The following is a 22,709-nucleotide window of genomic DNA, read 5'->3' on the forward strand; positions in this document are numbered from 1 at the left end:
TTTTCCTTTACAGTCCATATTCTCGTTAAATTATTATAAAACGCGGAAAGGAAGGATCCTTTTATTTTCATCCAAAAGCTGCAAGTTGTCCATTTTAATCTAAATTCTTTCATCTTCCTCTGATTTCCATTTGCTCAGTAAGTAAAAGGCAACAACAAAAAACCTGTTATATGCATAATCTTGAGCTAAATAGCCTTTTAAGAAAGTAAAAAAGAAAGAAACACCAATCAGTTTGGCTTTTACAAAATGCTTTTCTTTTTATCAGCTTTGAGATGACGCCAGTCTGAGCTGAGTGGGAGAAGGAGACAAACACAGGAATGACAGGAAGGTTACAAAAATAAGTTTCAGAGTAATTCACAGTGCAAAACTCTATTATTTACATAGTGACAGCTCCTATTTACAAGGGAATCAGCGTACAAAATATACAGAAGCCTCCGGAAAAACCAAAGAATTCATAATGTGTCTTACAGTGTGCGTCACATCTGAGCAAACCATCATTTCATTTCATAAACAAAATATGCTACTTTGAAATCACACAAAACCACCTTTGCCATCATATGATGATGATGATGATGATATGATTCTCTCATATTGATTGTCTCTCTCCATTACTTTCTTTAATCTTCCAAACAGTCGTTTATAAATAAATGGCATTGCTAAAAGTCAAAGTTATTTGAATGCGGACGATCAACAAAGTCAACTTCATCTTTTACTCCAAAACTCAGTCGATTCGATTAATTTACACGTTCAGATCAATTTAACGGTATCATCTCAAGGCAGAGTTCTTCATTTCTAAATTGTAGATGATAACTCTGGATGGTCCTGTTTATTAATTATTTTGAATCACTTGATTGGACAAATATTTTTCAGCATGCCATAAAGATATACTTCAGAGCCCTGTTTCATGTGACTGTGCGTGCAAATGTAATCTTAGCTTCACTTCACTGACTCATAGAAAAATACATTACCCTTTACTTTCTTAACTCTCTCTGATGTCTCATCCATGGCAAAAGTTGTCCCACTAGACAAGAAACTGAACAAACCATCACATACACGGTGACTGGGACTGAACAGGTAATGACGTGTTCACACTCATGACAGGAATGTAGCACATTTATTGTGAGAGCTAAAAATATTATGCCAAACATAAAAAGAACTTTTTAAATGAAGATATCTGTCAGGGAATCTGAAAAATTTCAAACCAGACAATAAATGTTTCACACCAAGAACTCTTATATGTAAATTCAAACCGCGATACATCTTCGTTCCACTTTGCGCCCTCATTTTAAAAATGCATCTTTATTGCACTGCTCACTTCTTGAATATGATGTTCCCCTTAATGAGTCATCAAAATGTTCAACACTTTGATACATTTTAATACCAGATGCACTGAAATATGAAGAAGAAGAGGATTGGAGTACAGTTAAGGCTTCTTACTCTAAATTTATACCTTAATTCTCCTTTACATTGCAATTTTAATCTCATAACATTTTTAGTTTAATCTTGAAATGCTTCGTTTTTTAGTGTAACAGCACAACTTTTTTCTCCAAATGTTTTCAAATATTTATTTTCTTAATCATCAGTCCTACTAGAAAAAAACAATCTCTGTTGTTCTTATGATTATGGGGGGTTAAACAGACCTTTAGTTATATTTTTCATACCAAGCAGCAGTGAGTAAAGGAGAGAGCAGTTGATCAGAAGGGTCGGCGTAAAAAAAAAAATCGTAAACAAAGTGATCAGATAAAAAGTCCCTTGTGAAAATGAGATGACCTGTTTGAGTAAAGTTTAGATAAAATCAATAAAAATTTAGATTTTGGTTTATAATGGCTTCACAATCATCATTCTCTTCAAAAACCTTGGAAAACTTCCATTTCCTAAAAATTGCACTCGTCAGTCCACTTAGAGTGTCCTTGAAAATAAATAAACAATGGATGTGAAAATTTTTAGTTAAAGCTGATGTGAGGAATTTTGGTTTGTGCTGACTTTGCTGACTTTGTTCTGTTGTAATTACTTGCTGAGGTAAATGTCAAGAGAAATCTGACACCTACTCCACCAGAAATCACAGGCATCATATATGACCACGCAGAAATTGTCGATCTTGACACCATATGGTTCGCTTTTGTGTGTCCTTCAGAGGAGCCGGTATCAGTTTCAGTTTGATTCATAATTAGATTAAAACTCCTCACAGGAGCTTTAACTCAAAGTGGATTTCATTGGTTTAAGATAAGTTAAACTGATGCTTTCATGAGGGAAAACCGTCTTTATGAGAATCATTATCAGTCATGTAGATATGGATTAATCTAATGGTACGGCCACACCGAAAGCAAATTTGCATCGAGATTACATACAAAGTCAATGCAAAGACGCGTTTGGACGCTGATTTGCGTTGGACACGTTTGGAGTGCCGGCGCGTTACGGGCGTCAGACGCCTCTACGCTCAAGTTGAAAATATTGAACTTTCGACGCGACTTCGCATGAAGGCTGTACTGCGTCAGCCAATCAGCGATGACATTCCCCCATGATGTCATTGATTTGATGACGTTGGGGGGGAACCGCCACCTGCTCTGACTCCAACCCCGCCGGAAGATGGAGGAGAAAATAATATGTGCGGTGTGTCATTATCCAGAGTTATACGATATGACGTGTGTACTCTACAGAGACCGGAAAAAAAGGAGCAGGCTTGGCTGAAAGTCACTGAGGAGACAGGTTTTGAATGTAAGTTCTGTAAATATTCGTTTCCAGCTGGATTTGCCTGCACGGGTCATCTCTGAGTCCGACTGCGTTTTCCTCAGTGGAGTTTTGTCGTAAAAGATGGAAGAGCCTGATAGAGAGGAGGGAGGAGCGGGGCAGGGGCAGAGCCAGGGAAAAGAGGGAAGTTCTCTGCTGTCCTCTCTTTCCTTGACCCTTTCATTATCCCCAGGGAGACCTCCGGGAACATGGGTTGGGGGGTCAAGGATGAGGTCTCGGGAACAGCCAGGCAGGGCCAGTGGAGGTGGATTACCAGGGAGAGGCAGCAGGCCTTGATTGTGATCTCCAAAGCTTTCACACACTCTCTTGTTATACTTTTGAAACCACAGCTCATTGTTTTCAGATGCTCTTTGGGCTTTCTGTCTTTATATGAGCAGGCTCTCTACTCCGCCTGCACAGTGACACGCGTCAGCTCCTCAGCTTGACAAAATAGTCCAGCGTCCAGGCTCAGGCCTTCACGCGGCGCGCTACAGGCATGACACGCGTTTAAAATTGCGAGTTTGCGCCTGGTGTGGCTGCGGCATTAGTCTTTTTATGGTTCATGTTTATAGTGAAGGAAACAAACTTCTCTCGGCTTTAACTTTAAATTCTCTCAGGGCTCTCTTTAGCTCTGAGCTCTTTCTCTGTATATTAAGGGGCCAAATTCATTTGTTAACAGGTCAACAGACAAATCACAGCAGCCTGAGCCAGCAGGAGGCTTTATTGGGTTTACTACCAAAGGTAAAAGATATTCTTTCTTTGCTGAATATAAATTAGAAATTTATTGGACTTCGACGTAACCTTCAGAGATTAACATGGAGGAGTTTTATCCAAACACCTGCAGACCAAACAGGGAGTTTGTTTTCATATTTTAATAAAATATTGACCAAAGACTTTTAAAATGATCAAATTTTTACACACAAAATGAATTATGCTTGTTGTTTTTGTGACATGAACTTTTTTCTTCAAACATTGTGAGTATGATGCTCTCATAATTGTGTCACCTGTAAACCTTTCTTTTGCCCTGGATACTTGTTTATACAAAATGCTACACTTTATGAATAAATATGTAAAAGGGTCAGAGTATAAATCGCTAAAATAAAACAGGATATGTTTAAAGGCATCATTACAAAGGAGGATTGTGAATCAAATCAGCCAGCGCAGCCTCGGCACCTCGGAGAGAGCTCGCTGCTGATTGTTTGTAAGGGTCATTGGCACGACTGATGGCATATTAGACTCAAACACAGTGAAGCAACTCCCGTGGCTGTTCAACTTTAAGATAAAGTTTTTTACTCATAGATCTTTTTGTGCATTTAGCTTCTTTTTTTTTTTGCTTCTCAGCCCTGTGATGTTCAGCTCAGCACAAATATAGCAACTACAAAGCAGCTAGGAGTGCAGCATCACAGGACACACACTAACTGAGCATGTACTGAGGGATTGGCAAGAATCAAATATCAATACAAAAAAATAAAAACCTTTAGAAACACTTTGACACTGTTTTCAACTGAAACATGGTGAACACACAGTATGTACATAGTTCCAGAGCTTCTAGCACAGAGGGTGATTCTGAAATTTCACCACTTTCATGGCACATATGATCAGGTTTGTAGGTCTGTTGTTGTTGTTTGTGTGTGTGTGTGTGTGTCCTTTGCTTCAGGGCACACGTTACCTCTGACACAGCTGTGACCAACATACACCCTTTGGTATTGGTGAGGTTAGGAAGGATTCTACTTCACCTTTTAATCCATGGTCAGGACACTATCTGAATCTTTCACCGTCCCCTCTAGCAGCATCGCCACCCTCGCCCTTAACACAGTCTCACTTATTTCCCGTCACAGTTTAGCAGCTTTAGGAAGTGACACATGTCGAAAGCAGCCCTGGTCTCGTGCCATGAGTTCTTGACATCAAAGTTTTCAAAAAAGCAGCTGCAACAGCGATGTGAAGTCGAATGAAGAGTCGGCCCTGTAGCTAGCCCATCTTCATCCTCATGAGCTTTCAGACCTGCGTCACTGTCATGGGTCGGCCTCATCTGTGTCTGAGATTTAACCACTGAGATTCCTTTCCTCTCTTACTCTACGACTCTATTAGTCTTCTTCGTCTGTTCCTACACTCTTCATCCTCCGTGCTGCTCAAGCGTAAGTCTCTCCTGATTTCAGTGCCACCAGTTCAGGGTCGTCTGTGTGGCGCCCGTTCAAGTGTTCGCTGTTGCAGTCGTGGGGGTACATGAATGCAGGGACCTCGGTGATGGAGGTGGCTGTGTAGGACGTGGAGCGCATGGAGCAGTGGTCCTTTCGTCTCTGACCCCACTGGGTTTTGTACTGCATCCACTGTCTCTTCAGAGCTGCCTGCACCTGAAGAACGCAGGAACACAGTTTTGAGACATAATTCATCATCAGGATGACATGAAATGATTTTAAAGGCATTGATTTTACACATTTATGTGGGGATCACGTTTGGTAAGGTTGTTTGGGCTGCAGTCATCTTGACCCCTATAATTTGTAATCTGACATCAGACAGGTCTTCTAAGCTCCATCCAACAATCAATCAGATCCAAATATTCAACACATACCAAAACTTATTTTTTCGTGTTTGTTCATCTCCTACAGTCCTACTACCAGCTTAGGAAAACTGGAATGGAGCTGAATTTGAGACACTATGTCTATGACCACATTATCACCTGAATTTATGCAAATGTCTGTTTTATAGCACTCTCTGAACCCATCGTCTGATGGCAATATATCGTCCGAGAGCCACAGCCAACTTTCAAGGCTTCTGGTGCAGCCAGCAGTCAGCAGCAGAGGACTCAGAGTGAGACATCTTTTCCATTTGCTGCTGTTCTTTTTAGAACCAGCTCGTGACTGGAGAAGCCAGGGCGTGTTGGACGACAATGTCTACTTAACATTCAGCTGCACATGCAGGCAGATTGCTGGTCTAACACATTTACTGAAGCTAAATCACTGTCAGATGATAGCCAGTGGGTCCTGGGATTGTATCACAATGAAATGCTTCCTACCCCCTTTTGAGTTCTTGGCTTGCACTGAGCCAAGACCTGATGAAACCCTAGAATAAAAACCCAATCCAGAACACACATGACACAAACCATCAACAAAAGGAAATCCTGCCAAAACCCACAAACTCCACATCCACAATCAGATTCTATGTTAAATGTTTGCCAGGTGAAAGTTAAACTGTGTGACTTTCAAATCTTATATTTTGACCTTCAAAGTGAATGTAGTGACACAAGTTCCCATAAGGAAAAGATTAGGTTGTTAAAACTGAGGTAGCTGGTCACCTTTGCAAGGTCATGAAAGATCAGATGGTAGGGTTGAACTCTGTTTTCAGCAGGAAAGTGGCTGTGGGGACTATCTGGAAAATCTAGTGTTATTCCGGGATAAAGACTCAGTTTCCCATGAGCAGCAGCACTCCGAGACGTATTGGTAACTTGTAAAGAAAGTGAATCTGCATGTGGGTTAGAATGTCCATTTTCACCACCAGTTGAACAGTTTTCTGTTACCATAGAGACTTCTATGTGCTGAAAATCAATCCTTTTTTTGAGGATGCTGACAAAAAGCATTTAGAAATAGCCTACTTTGGCGCTGACAAATCTCATATCAAGCTGTGGATAATGATCAGGCATAAATCTAGAACAGAGCCTTATTTAGCGGTGTTTTTGTGTGAAAGTAACGCGCTGAAAATTCTCTAAATAAAGCGTGAATGCGGACCAATATCAGATTTTTTTGGTGGGAATCCGTTTATTAGTGTTTTTGGTCAAGTAAAACTTGGCCCCGTCTGAGTGCAGAGGAAACCGGCAGAGGAGCAGGCAGGGAGTCTTTGGTACGTGCGCTCTGGGCTTCTGCTGCACAAAATCACTGCTGTAGGGGTAATTTCTGCCCTAAACCTTGTGATAGGACCCAACTTGTTCCATCCCTGAGTATCACTTTAAGCCTCGTTTCCACCTAACAGTCTAGTATGGACCAGTACAGTTTGGTATGGGTTGGATCGGCAAATCCTGACTCTGTTTGCATTTCCACAGCCAACAGTGCCCCCTCATGGTAAGTGGTGTGTCAGTTAAATAATAGCATGACGCCATGGCAGCGCGACACAGTGTACATCGATAATAAATCCAACAAAGAAGAAAAACTCAACACAGTAAACAAAGAGCAACAGTAGAAGACATGAGGGCAGTTTGTCTTATTTGTGATTTCTATGTGACTCTTTGTTATAAAGCACATTCAAGCTTATTTCAGAGAAGGCTGAGTGCTGCCAGGAGAAATACAGCAACTGCTGTTGCATGCGAGTCACGATTCCTACAACCAATCAAAGATATGTCTGGCACCCCTATGGAGGGGTCACAAAAAGTTGGATGGCTCGTCCCGGTTATTTGGGGATCTGCCTCAGGATTAGTCAGTGGAAATGCCACAAAATGTGTGCTGTGCAGAGAGGAACTAAACTGAACCGCTTGGTAGAAATGGGGTGTCAGAGCCATGGTGTAACAATTAAAGTTCATTTAAAATATAACACAGAGTTCATAAAATCAATGTTTTTTTTTAATTGTAAAAAGTTTGATTATTGCCTTTTCTGTTAAATATTAAAGATCATTCAGGAGTTATGTTTGGACTCCTCCCCTTTGGCCTGCCCCTTTATATGGATATGTATCCAGCTTAATAAAACTGAAAAACTACAGCTCTTGTGAAAATATGCCTGTTCTGGTGTAAATTAATCTGTTGTAGTGTCAGTTTTTCTTTTATTGCTGTTTGTTTCGGTTGCGTTTTATAAAATATATTTTCTCAGTTAGCTCTTGGAAGAAGATTTATGTCTAAAAATAGAAGTTTTATTGCCCACCATGTGTTTTTCCCGCGTATCCCCTGTGTCCATAAGGCCACATCTCAGTGAATGCTAACATTTGGAGCCATTTCTTCCGTTGTCAAAGTGAGCCATCACAAACACTCCTCCAAACTTTTCTCAGCTTTCAGCGCAGAGTCATTCCATCAATCCTCTAAATTTACCTGCAAATCATTCATGGTCTTGGTGTAGTGTGTGAGAGGCAGAGCCCACGTAAACACCATCTTGTGACAGCTCTAACCCAAGCAGCAGAGATCTTAACTGATGCAAGTGTAATTGCTGCAGCATATGGAGCTCACTCATCTTTCTATCACATTAACAGATGCTGCTTAGGAAATGCAAACATCAGAGTCACATTTCTTGTAATGCAGCCAAGCAGTGCATGTGGTCAGATCATCATTTTATAAAGGGAGGAAAGATGTAATTGAACCAAAAGTATATGCTTCAATTATCTTCTACATCTGTTGGCTATGACTGCTCAAAGGGTATTCAAGGACCTTCCTACTCTCACTGAAAGGAATCAACATGAATGTGCTCATTATCTTTGCAGACAACTGTTAAAGATCCTGTTACAGAAGCAGTACATTATGACTGAAACAATTTGAAGAAAGTTTTCAAAATACTTTGTCTTTCTACAGCCGACCATTAAAATAGTGTGTCTCATACATTCTGCTGCTAGGCTGATGACACAACAATAATTATCTCCAAATTGTTCCCTCATACACTCAGCAGTTGTCATCCAGTTACTGAATAATACAACTTTCAGTTTTAAAAAAAAGAGAAGAAATGTCCCAAATAAGTGACAAACAACTCCCACATTTCTCTGTAAAAACTTTACTTTTCCAGAAATCTAGTTTACAAAGCAACAACAGCAAACTTCTCACCCTCCAAAAGAGACCTCACTCTTCAAAAATTTACACTCCACTGAGTTCACCTACATTAACACTAAAGAAAAGACTGTCCTTGTGGCTGCCTGCTGAATCAATACGCAAGGAAACCACATCTCAGAAGACAGAACTCACAGCCAAATGATAACAGCAAAGTAGAACAATACTCAAATCTATGACTCCCCTCTTCCTGCCTCAAGTAAGCTCTGAACAACAGGACAATCTGTGCTTTCTGCGCATACACTCGACAAAACAGCCACTGTTAGACCTGATGTCTTGTTGTCTGTGTAATTTACATAAAAATATGTAAATAAATGAGTAAATTATGTAAAATTTACTTTTAAGAAAAAGGAAGCCAAGGCTAAAACCGCAGGTTGTTGAGCATCCCAGAGCCCAGATAAATCTGTCAACATCCATGTCAACATGCACGTCTTTACCGTAGAAATGAATGTATTTTTAGCCCAGTAAGAAAAAGTTGATTTCTTCATTTTGACACATTAAACAAGAGTGTGATTTTCTTTATATATCTGTGTCTTAATTTTAAAAGTGTAAGGTTAAATGTTGTTGCAATAATGAATATAATTACCAGTGTGGCTGATTGGACTAACAGGCGGTCACAATGATGGTTCTGACCTGGAAGCTGAAGACCAACCTCAAATCTGTGCCTCTTGCTCAGTGATTAACCCTTTATTGACCTTGATTTCATCAGCATGATTAATAGTTTCCTAAGAAACCTGTTTTAATATATATTTTATAGATATTCTACCCCTGTGAGGATTAACATTCCACTACAGGTAGCTTAAAGGGATAGTTCAGTTTTTTTGTAAGAGGGGTTGTATGAGCTCTATGTGACCACTAAGGACATTAGATACAGTAGAAAGTTGTCACCTCTCCCTCAGTAAGACACAAACTGTAATCGATGGTGACGAGGAAATAGACGCTAACAGGGAAATACCGTACCAAATTCAAAGGCTATTTTCTCTGCCTACAATAACTAAAACCAAAAAGTAATACCACAGTTTAAGAGTATGTTACATAGAATAATTTTTAAGTGCATTAAGTCTTCGGAAATATAAACATTTATCCGGACCTAACTAACTGGTCATGTATCCTTCCGCGCAGCGCTAGTGCGCTCCGTCCCCCCTCCTCCTTTCAGCTGTAGGGAATGTAAACAAGCTATGCTTCGGGCGCTGGTTACAGACATAAATATTTATATTTCCGAAGACTTAATGCACTTAAAAATTATTTTTTGTAGCGTACTCTTACACTGTGGTATTACTTTTTGATTTTAGTTCTTATAGGCAGAGAAAATAGCCTTTGAATTTGGTACAGTCTCTCCCTGTTAGCGTCTGTTTCCGCGTCACCATCGATTACAGTTTGTGTCTTACTGAGGGAGAGGAGACAACTTTCTACTGTATCTAATGTCCTTAGTGGTCACATAGAGCTCATACAACCCCACTTCAAAAAAACTGAACTATCCCTTTAAGTTGTGTTTTGACCCTTTTTTAAATGCCTTCTCTCATAAATTCATTCACACACTTTTATTCAGGAAAATCATTGCTTATTTTTCAGAAGTTGCTGTAAGAATACAAGCAAAATTGTTATTCATTTTTGTACTTTGTATTTTCTGTATAGAAATAATGCATATTTAGGGTCCTCGGCCTGAGCCAGGGCACCTTCCAGCAGGGCTAGAAGGTGCCCTCGGCCGAAGAACGAGGGCACTCTTGTATGTCGTTCGTTTCTTTTTTTTCTTCTTCTTATTACTAATAACTTTGCTAACAGTTGCCAGATCAGCCCAATGAATCAATTGTAATAGAAGAAATGCATCACATATAAAATGATATCACATTTTTTGTGGATTCTGTTAAAAAGAGTGAATAATCATCCCATTTCCAAAAAAATTGAATTTTCTGTGTATTTTTTGATGGGTCAGCAGCTTTATTATGGTGACTTCTTCAATTGCCTTCAAATTCTGATTTTAAAACAAATGTCTGTGAGACTGTGACCCTGTTTTTTTTCTTTGTCTTCTGAGTGGGTACAAAAGTTGATGTTTTCAGGTAAATCCAGCCTTGTCGTGATGGACTTTGAATCTTGTGAATCTTGTTGATTTGTTCGAAAAAGGTTGTGCAATGTAAAAAAAAGAAAAAAAGAAAAAAAAAAACAATTCCAGAGCCCAAGGTGAAAACATCTCATTCTGTTTTTGTCCGACCAGCTGTTCTGACACACAGCATGATGAACTGAACTCAATCACATCTTCACATTTAAAAGCTGGAATTGTGAATGTTTGACATTTCACTTGACTGATGATCCATTCAATCACAAAAAAGCATCAATTCACCTTCTGTTAAGTTTCCGCTCTGTAAGAAATATTTTTTCTTTACTGACGGATCAGTGACGATAGCTGTGTCCTTAAAACAGAAACTACAGTCCTCCCACAGTGAAATATTAATTTGTTATTCTGTTACACCTTCATACCACTGTTATTACTGCCAGCACATTATCACACAATGATCCAATTATCTTAATTATGCCACCGATTGTTATAAAGAGACAAAGGAGCAGCCCGGGCTTAAAGCCTCCATGTAGAACACCACATATACAGCATGGAAGCTGTTTGTCGAGATGACCTTACTTTACAATGGGGCCATTGAACAAACAAGGCAGGTCTGTGCAGTTTGGCCTTGAAATAAAAAAACACATCATTGAAACCAGCCACAGAAAGCCGTGCCCTGATTAGAGAGCTGAATTGGTCATTATGCGGATGGAGCAGATGAACCCTCACATTCCTGGTGATAGTCTGCTTGTCTGTTGATCTCTGTCTATGAGAGAGGCCTCGCTCTTTAAACATACACTCTACATATTGTTCATACTACAAAAAATGTTTACATTGATACAGAGAAAGCTGTTGCTCTCTGGCTGCTCATGAATGAGCTTATAGCTGACCTACTTACTTACTGACTGTCTATAGTAAAACTAAAGCTCCTCTGTGTCAGACGCTTCATGCTGAGTATTTAAATTAGCTGCTCTCTTAGCTGTGCATATGTGCTGTGTTCTCCCCATGCAATGAAACAGCATTAACACTCATCGTTCTGCCTCTATAGAAAGGCTGCACCTTTTTACTCAGTTTTTTAAGCTCTTGAAATATCACAAAAGAACAAGTTTTAAACACCAAAAAGCTGTCGATAATCTTTCAATCAAAGCGACACCTTCGCAGTTTAAGAACCTGCTCAGAGCACTTTCCCTTGCTCTTTTGCTTTAGTGCAGACCTTGAGTCTGAAAGCGTCTGTCACACATAGAATGTGCAGAGCCGAGAGGTCTCCACAACACCATTAACCCCAGATCTTGGCTTTAAAAGAAACGAATCGCACTCAAGTGTTTGAACCACGTTAAGGATGCTCGCAGTCAGACAGCTGCTGACAGACTTAGAAAGGCTGACAGGAGAAACTTGAAAGGAGAGTCAATTTCCAGCTGGGTTTGGAAACCTCACCGTCATTTATAAACATCGTCTTACTCCTCACCTGACATGACCCTTCAGCTTTCACCGCTGCAGCACTACATTACTCCCAGGACGGATAAACCGCCCGTATCTTAATAAACTGTTGCAACTGGACTAATGATGGATGCAGCCCCTCTTTGAAGTTACGACTATTTTACTGCCGTGTTTGGTGCCAGAAGTAAACTCTGAGCTTCACATCTGGGTCACCTCTTGATATTCAATCAGGTTAGAATGTCAGAAGTCAGAGAGAGAGCTGACCTGGAAAAACAAAATCTGAAAATGTTTTGCCTGATGGAGTTGCAGCTTTATATCATGAGGAATGAACAGTTTTATTGCTTTGTGACTGAGGAGATCCTGAAGTAACAGGTGCAGGCTGACCTTTATGGAAGAACAATTACCCTGTCAAAAAATGCATCAGTGTCACTTTCAGCACAATGATTTTTCAGGATACAACAGTTTTAAAGGAATTTTTAACATTTGAGAAAAATTGACTTTTTTTAATTGAAAGTACAGAAATAGGATTTTCTCATGTCTGTCTGTGAATCACAAAGATTAAGAAAGGAGATGTTAGCTTCACACTAACTTTAAAAACCTACCTATTCGCACACCTGTCTTAGGGATCTCCACCTTCAGGCATCCAGACAGTTTAACTCTATCAGCCTCCAAACCACTGGTTGGTAAATAAGTTCTATTTATTTTATATAGCGTAAAATTCAGTGTATAGGTCGCACTTTTTAAGACACATATTTTTACATCTAAAAAGTGCGCTGTGTCATATACACTGGTGGGACTTGTATGTCAGTATTAAATAGCTGGGTGAGGTATTGAGTTTTGATTGTGTATTTTATCCAGGAGGCTGCGCTCTAATCTAGCTGAAGCGTCGTCATGGTGATGCACCATCATGAGGCCACTGTGCTAGCGCTGTACACAGTTGATCGTTATGTTAAAAATAAATACCAGTAAATCTAGAAAAAGCTGCATAGCTACAAACATTGTGGATCTCGCCAAATGCAGTGGAGATTGCCATGAGTATAGATTTTCTTGTAAAAATAAAAATTAATATTTTAGCCAAGTTGGGAGTAAAATACCACTTTTGCACCTCCACTGCAGTAGATGGCGCCAAAGAGCTAATATGCTGTATGTTACCAATAAACTGTACAATAAATATCACCTCAAAGTATTTTCAGAATACTCTATTCGAAACCTGATAATGTGCATTTCGATGCTGTAGACATCATTATTTTCTCACTATTTTTGGATCAGTTGGTTTGAAATCATTTTTGGTCGTAGAAAAATTGTTTTCAATCAAATAGTTCTTAATTTGTTCTATTGATTTTGAGTTATATTGTGAGATTTAGATAAAAAAATCACCTCTATTTTTCCTGGTTAACTGTGGAGAATATTGCAATTAGGGATGGGTACCAAGGCAGGTACTTTTTAGGTACCGACCGAATTCTGACAAAAGTACCGGGTACTGATTCATGTAAAGTCAAAAGGTACCATGTTTAGGTACCTAAAAGAATCCTTGTGACTTTGAGGGAGTGAAAGAGTAGGTGATTTTCCATGCTGGACATGAACACAGCATTCCAAGTTTATATATTGAGGAATAAATATGTTAAATTGAAAAATATATATATTTTATTATTAAACTAATTTATATTTTTAACCACATTAACACACAAAAGTACCAAAAATTGGTACCGTTGAGTACCGGTATCATTTGCCAGGTACCGGGCATTGGTACCGTATCGTTTCAAATGTGAAAGGTACCCATCCCTAATTGCAATATATCACAAGTTTGTGACATCTTGATATATTGTGGTACTATCGTGACCCAAGTATTCTGATGCATAATATCCTGAGGTTTTTGACAATACTGAAATCTGCCAAAACTTCCCCTCTCATCCCTCTTTGTGAGATTCATTGTATGAATCATTGTACCATGGTATCACGGTGGGATGCAGTTTGGCAATATTTCAATCTAGAAAATAAAGTTAAGGTCATCCAACAGGGGGTGCCACTGGCTGGTGGTGTTAACTCTGCACACTCAGAAAATAAGATTCTCATGACAGGCTCTGTCATGCCTTGGCTAGCTGTATTTAGTTTTTGTTTTTTGGTTTGTTTTTTTTAAGAAACAACTTCCTTTATTACAGCCGCAGTCCATATTGCCTTTACTCTAATGTGACTCATTTGTAAATGGATACAGTGTATCTTCTTCCCAAAAGGTGAAAATTCCTTCTTCAGTGCCTAAGCTAGCTACTTCAATGCTAAGTTAAGCTAACAATCTCCTCGGTGTGCTTTCCTATTTCGCACACACGATAGCTGTACAGATCAGAACCAAGGTTAAGCTGAATGAATTCAAAAACAGTGCCTACCTCTCCGTTGAAGAAGCAGAATATTGTAGCCACCAGCAACCCCTGCAAGAGCAGAACAGAAACACAAATCAGCATCTCGTTGTAATGAAATAAAAACATTACAGCAGCGTTTTCTGACAGTAAAAAAAGGACAGTAACTGTCTAATCACACGGTGACTCTGATTCAAAAACGACAGCCTGCTGTTTCATTAAAAGACTGATTGATAGTTAAACAAAGGTAATGAGGTGCCAAACCATTTTTTAAGGAGGTAATCATCAGTGAATCAGATCAAGTCATCACAACAATAATGAGGCAGAAAACAAGGTTTTAATGGACGAGAGTTTAAGCATGAAAAACATCTAAATCTCCAGCCTGGTGGGACCAGAGAGTACAGTGAAATATGAGCTGCATTTGAGCTCAACATTGTCTACAGAATGAAAGTTCAGAGGCATGTTATTATAGGTTATAGAAAATGATTATTAGTTGATTTTTTCCTTTAATTAACTCAACCTTCAGAGGCGGTACAACACCACCTCTTTGCTTTTTAATTCACTGCTGTATTACCTTTGAACCGAGCTCCAGCTTGCTACTGTAATGGAGTTCTGATCAAAGCAGCCCCTCGCTGGGAGCTCAGTGCCTACCTGGTAGTGCATGAGGATGTGCATGATGTATTCATAGACCTCCCCCGCGAGCCGGTTTTCTGGCCTCCAGGGGAAAATGACAAACTGGATTCCCAGCAGGGGCACGAGGATCAGGGTGGCCCTCACTGCCTTCATGTACATGTTGGACTCTGCTCGGTGGGTGTCTCGCAGCTTGGTCACTAACACTCTTATTATATTTAGCAAAAAGAAGAGGTTCACCTGCAGGCCGGAGAGAAAACGACAAACAAAATGACGGTCATTTGTCTTGTGTTGAGTCCGCTGAATTCTACAAAATAATTCATTATTCTCATAAATGTCAGTGCAGGTCCTTTACATCCTGAAACTCTAACAGACTCACAAGAAGAGCTGCCACAATGGGACCATGGACGGCGTAGAGCAGATGGGTTTCCACACTCATCCAACAGCTACAGAGGGAAAAATAAATCAGTCAGTGCTCACTGCTTCTCAAAATATACATGCACTCGCATGTTTGAAAACCCATATGTGTACGTGTTTGCACACCCCCTCTCATCCACACACCGGTTTGCACATATGTGCAAATCTGTTTACTTGCAGAAGTTTCTGGAACATTACTCACTTGTCATCAAAATACTTTTTCCTTGCCACAGCGTGGATGGATGCAGGCACAAGAGGAAAGCCTTGGACAGGGAAAAAGAAGGCGGCCATATGAGGTCTTGAGTGAATTCGGGGGAATCTATTTGTCATTTATGCAACGGTAAATGTGTGGTTAGCTTGGTCGGTTGCTCTCTGCTCAAATAAATAACTGCTTCATAAATTTACTCTTGGAAAGCCTGAAACATAACTTTGGTATCCTTAAATCTACTAACTTTTTTGTCATGTTTTTATTGCTTCAAGCCTAAAAACAAAACCATATGGTTGGTTTTATGGTTAATTTAACATTGTACCCATAAAAAGAAATCCTACAAGAGGCTTTTTTAATTTTTTTTCAAGGTATAAACACATAAATCCCTGTAGAGACGTTTTCAGACACCACTGAGGCCCTGCAGACCTAACTAACTCTGTCCTCAGTGACTGAGCTGAAACAAACCTCAAGGTGATTCTTCACTTTTTTAATGATGACAATCAATTGAGTACTGTGGCATGCTTGATTGGCAGACAGCACCTATTATTTGTGTCCTTAACAAGGTGAAAAACAGGACAGTTTGAGCACCAAGCGTCAGGAGTCCTCATAAAGCTGTCAGCATGTCCGCAGTGACAAACTGTGCAAGGACTGGGTGACTACTTGTATACTGTGCCTGCTGGACTGTGCTCTGATTTTTGCTCAGTGAGTTGCCTTAATTTTTCAACTGCAGCAGAGTCAGAGCGTAGATCAAAAAGGTGTTCTCAGAAAAAAAACAGCTCAGGGAGTCTAAATCACATCCTGGGAGACTCACCCCAGCCAAGGAGGTAGTACCAGTGCAGATGCTGCTCTTCTGCAAACACAGCCACCACGATGAGTGTGTGCAGGTAGATGCCTTCACAGAGCATCCAGAAATAATTGCAGCCAAGCATGTACATGTGGAAGAAATGCAACACCTTACATCCAGCCTGCGGAGAAAGAAAAATGAAATATTTGACATTAATTATCATTTTTCCAACTGCAGAGAGGATTTAATTGAAACACTCCTGACATCATGTCAGTCCTGATACACAAGATCTAAGCAGATGCTTATGAACTCATGGCACAAAATCATAAGCTGGTTTCACTCTAGTTTTCCTCCCAGTAAAGCTGATGGTTTTACAGAATAAATGTTTATTCATGAACTCTCTGGAGGTGGGCTGAGATGGAAATAATGCTTTTCAAAGATTGGGTGCTGCTCTTTGATTCCACTTGTCTTGCTCTGCAGAAAGAAATGAGAAGCTTAACAAGAGCAAATCAAAAGCTGTGACACTGATTCCTGAGTGTGCATCTAGCGCAGTGTGACAACATGTCTCATTACGGACCCCGTCCCTGTGATTAAATCATTACCACTGTTTGGAAAGAGATGGCTTTGATGATGATAATGACCAAGTGAGTCTACTAATGTGATAATTACCAACATGCTAAGGGATGTGCAGAGAGCTGTAATTCTGCAAATTACTACATCACACAAACAAAACTCAAGATAATGTATAGAAAATCATCTATCTTGACTATTTCTCCCACAGAAGCTGGAAAGTAAAATCATATTCCTTATGTGTGCCTAAAGGATATCTAATATTCTGGATTTTTTAAGAATGGGACCGTTCTTCTGCCATAGACATCAGCTGTGATGTTGCTGCTCTTTACTCCCGTCTTTAATGGCTTCTGTAGAATTATGCAACTCCAGTAAAAGCCAATAGCTGCTCAAATGCCAAAATAAAGACTAAGACTGTTTTTTCAGATGTCACTGATTGTTTCAAAGCATGAGCGAGTTTAATGAATGGCAAAACTAACAGGAAAAAAAACCCCAGAAAGTTTCTTGCCCGAGCTTTTTGAGGGAGAAAAAAAAGAAAAAAAAACCTTACACAACAATTTTGTTTATAGATTTTTTTTGTTGTTGCAGATGGTTTAGATCAAACCCTTAATACTTGATAAAAAAAAATTGCCAAACTTTAAAGGAGCCATGGGGACCAGCTGGAAAACTTGTGTTTTCCAGGATAAAGACTCCATTTCCCTTGAGGACCTGCACCTAATGTCATAAGGACATGACTCGTTCCAAGGAGTGTTTGTTTTGAAGCAATTGGATGGAGAGCAGGTCTTGCTTTTAATTATGTTTCTTTGTTCAAGAAAAGCAATAAGGTAATGTGTTCAATAGTTATGACTGAGTTATTGATTGTAAACTGTCCCCTTGTAGCATAGTTTAGTAGCCAGTTATATCAAGCACTCCTCACAGCCCTTGAGATTTGTCTGTAATGTGTAACATTAGTGAATCCTGGTTATGTCCAGTCTAGCATCTTCCAAGCAGAGCTAATGTAACCTCACTCTTCATTTTATTGATAGACTCTCAAGTTTGAACAGACCACTGCAGAATAACTGCTGACTGTGGGTTGGAATGAACATTATCATTAACAGTTAAGCCTGTTTTCTACTACTCTGCTGTTTCGTTTTCTTCTTCTCTTCTGTCCTTTTTTTTGACTGTCCAGCTCCAGTGTCCACATTACCACAAAATTAATTCAAGAAATCATTTCCAGATGAGAAAAACAAAGATCTAAGGCCAAGATGTAATCACTACTCAATCATTCTTACCCTAGTTACAGAATGTAATCAGAATGTTAGCCTTTGGCTATCTAAAGGTTAGTTCAAACTAAACCAAGATCTAATGTTTAGAGAACATTCCCCTTTTGTTGTGCTGAAACCTAATGAAGCCAAACGTTCTTTAAACATTAGGGGAACCAACCAACTGACACATTGTCCTGTGGTTGCACTGCTACCTTCACACAACATTGGGTTGGTTGTTTTGGTTACTTTTTGGTTGATCTGAGAACGATAAGTTACTTTGCTGACAAAGTGCCTGAGTGTGGCTTTAGAAACCAGAGGATGGATAAACATTTTCTTTTACATTATCCATCTGAAAATGATAATCTACACATCTCAGTGGACACCTCTAGAGTTTGGACTGATGTTTATTGCTTTTAGGTTTTTTTCATTTCATTTCTATTTAGCTTTAATATTCAATTTGAAGTGCACTCTTTCATATGAAAATACTCTATATAAAAACTTGCTTTTTTATTTGTTGTAAGCACATTTTGCCTTTAACACTGTGTCATGCATTTGCAGAAAGTCTACTGAAGGATGTCTTTTTCTATGCTGATGATATTATTGTGTATTCCAAAGACAATAATCAAAACAGACCTGTTTTAATAGACTCTGTATTTTTAACTCAACAAGTTTTAAAAGGCATGCTGTTCAAGGCACAAAGAAGAGAAGTTCCTACTTTAATTCATGTCTTTAGGAACAATTAAACGATGCTGTAAGGCATTAATGATACTTCAACAGTGGTCCTAAAAAATCACGTTTTACACTGCAAACAAAAAAACTGTGTAGATTTATTTCTCGTTGATATCAAACCCTGTAGGTCCCTCTGAGAGCTATGAAAACGATCTACTCTAAATATTCCCACCAGGGTCTCTGGTTCCCAGTCCTGTTTAAAAAAAGCGCGAGTGCAGTCTTAGTTTTATTTAAATATGCTGGCAAAGCTATTAACCAGGTCCCTCAGGAGTCTTCTTGGCTCAAAACACAAAAGTCTTTAACTTCTGAACTTACGGTATCCGTATGCCTCTCCCTTACCTTTTTGCATTTCTTCCCTCAAAGACATCTCAAAGAGACACTGACCTGACTCAGGGCACAGATAGATCCCAGTCATCTTCAGCTGATTTACAACCCGTGCTTGTGTTTGCATAAAGTTAAGGACAAAGTTATGGTTAACCGATCAAGCTGCTGTAGATCTTGTACGTGTTTGTCATGTTTTCAACCTCCTCCCTGGTTTGACATGAGCTTTGGGGTTTGACTCCCCCACAGAGCTGGCAGACCAAACCAGACTGCGTATCACCACACCAGAGAGAATAAAGTGAGCTTGTTTTCTCTGCGAGAGCAAATCTCCAACACAAGCCACTATCCCGAAATCACCGGCGCAGAAAAGAGGCTCATAAATCTCACTTTGGCAGCGGTAAATTTCAATCAAATTTCCCAAAGGACACGCGTGACTCCCAACCAATGATGCTTGTGATTTCTTTTTCAGCTTCCCCTTGAAACGCGGGGCTGTGGTGACCAATTTTGTTTAGACATGATAAAACAACACATATAAAAAAATGATTGTTTATAGGAGAGCAGTTAAACAAAGCAAGATATACAGCCTTATGTATCCCCTGTCATTCCTGGCAGGATCTTATATATATTCAGGGATTAAATGTAAATAAAGACATCAGGATGCCTCCACTGTCTGCTGGATGTTTCTAAAAACTGTAGTTCATGAGGCCAGAGCTGCTCCAGGAGAAAACAGACTGGGTTCATCAGATATTAGGCATTTTAAGCAAACTTGTTTGGATCATAGGGCATATTTTTTTCTTTATGACTTAAAGTATATGGCAGAGTGATGAGGGGTTCGTCTTTTCAATGCAAACAGGTGACACTTTTTCAAAGAGAAAGTGTGCAGGTCTACTCGGTTCTACATGAAAGTATGGATCAAAATCTGAAAGATTCCCAGCCTGATTTAAGACCTGATACTTTTGAAGAGCAATAACACATCCAAAGAAGCAGCACGCACCAAGTTAGGCCTTCATTACTTTTATTTACAAAAAAAAAGTGTTTCTTGAAAAGTAGCACATGAATTTATGTCGACTTGAGATAGTGAGGCATTCCGATGAAACAAAATTTATCATCTCTACCAGAGCAGAGCTCCACATTTCAAAGAATCTCCATAATGCATTCAGCATGGATCCAAAACTCTGTCAGGAGTACGTGGAACAGAGTAAAACCTGTCTCTCCTTGAGCTGTGATTCTGCCAAGATGTGGCCCACTGACATGAAATACCAATTAGGACAGACTCAGAAGTGTGTGGCAAAAGCTTAAAGGTTCAAATATACAGATTTATGTTTCACTTCCCCACTTGCCCAGGCTCACAGAGCAAATTAATTTGAAATAGTTCACAGAAATCTTTTCATCCTCCACTTTTATTTGGCTTAGCATAAATCATGAATACATTTGTATCTCATTTAAACACAGAGGAACTAATCTTCCTGCTAACGCTGGATTCTGCTGCATCGGCCTCTGGAGGTGTAAGCACACTTTGGTCCTCCTTGCCACGACTATGGCCTAGATCTGTGTGACCCTGAGACCTCACAATAGCCGCGTGTGGTGTCTCCTAAAGCAGATGTGTGTTGGGAAAGAATTGGTGTAATCCAAAGACCTTCCATGCACTGAGGGCGGGAGGAGCTGCAGCCTCTCTAGAAGTCAGGAATGAAGTCTTTGCATGAAGCCAAACCTGAAAGAGAGGCTCTCCAGGCCAGGATCCACAAAGCTGGGTGGACATGGCCAGTTGAATGTGATCAACTTGCAGGATTTGTGCATGAGCATGAGAGCCTGAGCATGTTTATGTCCAGCTGGAGACTGGTACCAAGAGCTGGGGACATCAAGTTTGAAGCAATGAGGGAGTCAGAGCTAGTACTCTTCACAGGACTTACCTTAAAGGGGGGGTCTGCAGGATTTTCTTAGAAATAAAATGTCAACTTTTACAGAAATAATCCTGCTCAATCTTCGCCTCTGGGTCTCTATACATGTGTGTCAGTGCCTGTGTCTGCCTCAGCCCTCTCCTCAGCCTGTATGTTGATTTTTTGGTTTTATCAGGACGTTTCTGGGTGGGGAGTAAGCGTGGTTACTTCAGCTAGTCACAGCATGCCCTAAGTGGCTGTATGTGTTGATGATCATGAGTGGAAGAATTTGATCAGAGCAGCTTTGGTAGTGGACAGAGCACGGGAGACAAGAAAAACACAACCAAAGTGAAACAAAGTGCTAAACAGAAAAAGCTTTTTCCTAAATGAGAGGGAGCTTGGCTTGACTTTCACTCACTTTCGGGCACTTGGAGAGCAGCATGAGATGAAGAGCGATGTGAGTTAGCTTTTTGCTAACAAGGTTGTCCTAACAAGGTCAAATACAGATGATTAGCTTGTGCTAACATGCCAAGTCAGATGCACTGCTCTCGAGTCTCTCCCACACAGCTCATGTCGTCATGGCTGGATGCAGTAGGTGTGTGCTGCCGCTGGCACTGATCCCATGTTGAATGTTGTGTTAATTACCAAGTAATGAAAAATCCTGCAGACCCTTTGATTTAAGTCTGGAGGACAATCATACTCTGTCCTCTTTCACATATGCACCAATGGAGTTTTTTGGAGCTCTTCTCCCAACTTTTTCCTGGGTTGCTTGTTTCCAAATGTCCATTAAAGCGTCCATTGAAGTCTTATATGTTTTTTATCATCTGCTTTGTGTCACTGTCCTGTGTTTGTACTCATCATATGAAATATTCTGAAATGTGCAGTATAGTTTGTTGTTCTAACTGGATTATATCTCAGCTTCTTTCTCAGATGTGAGCAGGGGGCTGGTGGGAAAAATTCAGTGATGCCAACAGGTCTTTATCACTTTATCACTATTAATTTAAAGCTTGGGGTTGAACGTTCAGATGAAACCATACTTACAGGGTTTCTGGCCACCACATCAGGATTGTTGACTACCCCTACGAGGTAGATGATGGTGAGGGCTGAATTCAGCACATAGGAGCAGAAGAGGTTCTTGTGGAGGGTGATCCTTTGGCAGCTCAGACTCCTGTAGGAAGACGGATACTGTTGTGATCTAAGGAAGAGGCTAGCGTTCAAAGACACAATTTCATATCTAGGAGGGAAATCCATGATGGACTATAAGATTAGAGTGAATTCTTATAGATGAACTGAAATACTGTATTAGAAATGATGGATATTTTCTTCTGATGATGAAATAAGCAGGACTGACAGTAACTCCTGACGTGCAGGCTAACGAGGTTGTCAGATGATCTCATAGTCTGTTAAATCTCTTCTAATTGGGGTGTTACATCTTTTTTTTCAGCTTGGTGAAAAAATCCTCAAGATCAATGTGCCATATTGCTTCTAAATGCTCTCTACTGTAGATACTGGACTGGCTGATAAATAATGCATAATGGATCTCTTGGGTACTTCCCTATTACCACAGCTAGCCACTCCAAATTAATAGCATAATGAAATGCTTGACAAGCAGAGCGAAAATGAGTGTTAGCT

The 22,709-nt window shown here is 39.9% G+C and overlaps 1 protein-coding gene across 2 annotated transcripts in view; it reads right to left on the bottom strand.

Annotated features, from left to right (window-relative positions):
- Nucleotides 1-204: 204 nt before the first annotated feature.
- The window catches only part of calcr (calcitonin receptor), a 74,743-nt gene continuing 52,238 nt past the window's right edge, over nucleotides 205-22,709 (bottom strand). For both annotated transcript variants that reach the window (XM_074686892.1, XM_074686890.1), the window contains exons 10-16: nucleotides 22,119-22,245; nucleotides 16,364-16,517; nucleotides 15,547-15,607; nucleotides 15,307-15,373; nucleotides 14,949-15,167; nucleotides 14,328-14,369; nucleotides 205-5,078 (exon numbers count right to left, since the gene is read on the bottom strand). In XM_074686892.1, the coding sequence (XP_074542993.1) occupies nucleotides 4,857-5,078; nucleotides 14,328-14,369; nucleotides 14,949-15,167; nucleotides 15,307-15,373; nucleotides 15,547-15,607; nucleotides 16,364-16,517; nucleotides 22,119-22,245 (892 nt within the window). In that variant the 3' untranslated portion in view covers nucleotides 205-4,856. The remainder of the gene's footprint in view (nucleotides 5,079-14,327; nucleotides 14,370-14,948; nucleotides 15,168-15,306; nucleotides 15,374-15,546; nucleotides 15,608-16,363; nucleotides 16,518-22,118; nucleotides 22,246-22,709) is intronic.

Source organism: Halichoeres trimaculatus, unplaced genomic scaffold, assembly GCF_033239565.1.
Source record: "Halichoeres trimaculatus isolate MK-OKI-2021-1 unplaced genomic scaffold, fHalTri1.1 fHalTri1_scaffold_14, whole genome shotgun sequence".
NCBI classification, from domain to species: domain Eukaryota; kingdom Metazoa; phylum Chordata; class Actinopteri; order Labriformes; family Labridae; genus Halichoeres; species Halichoeres trimaculatus.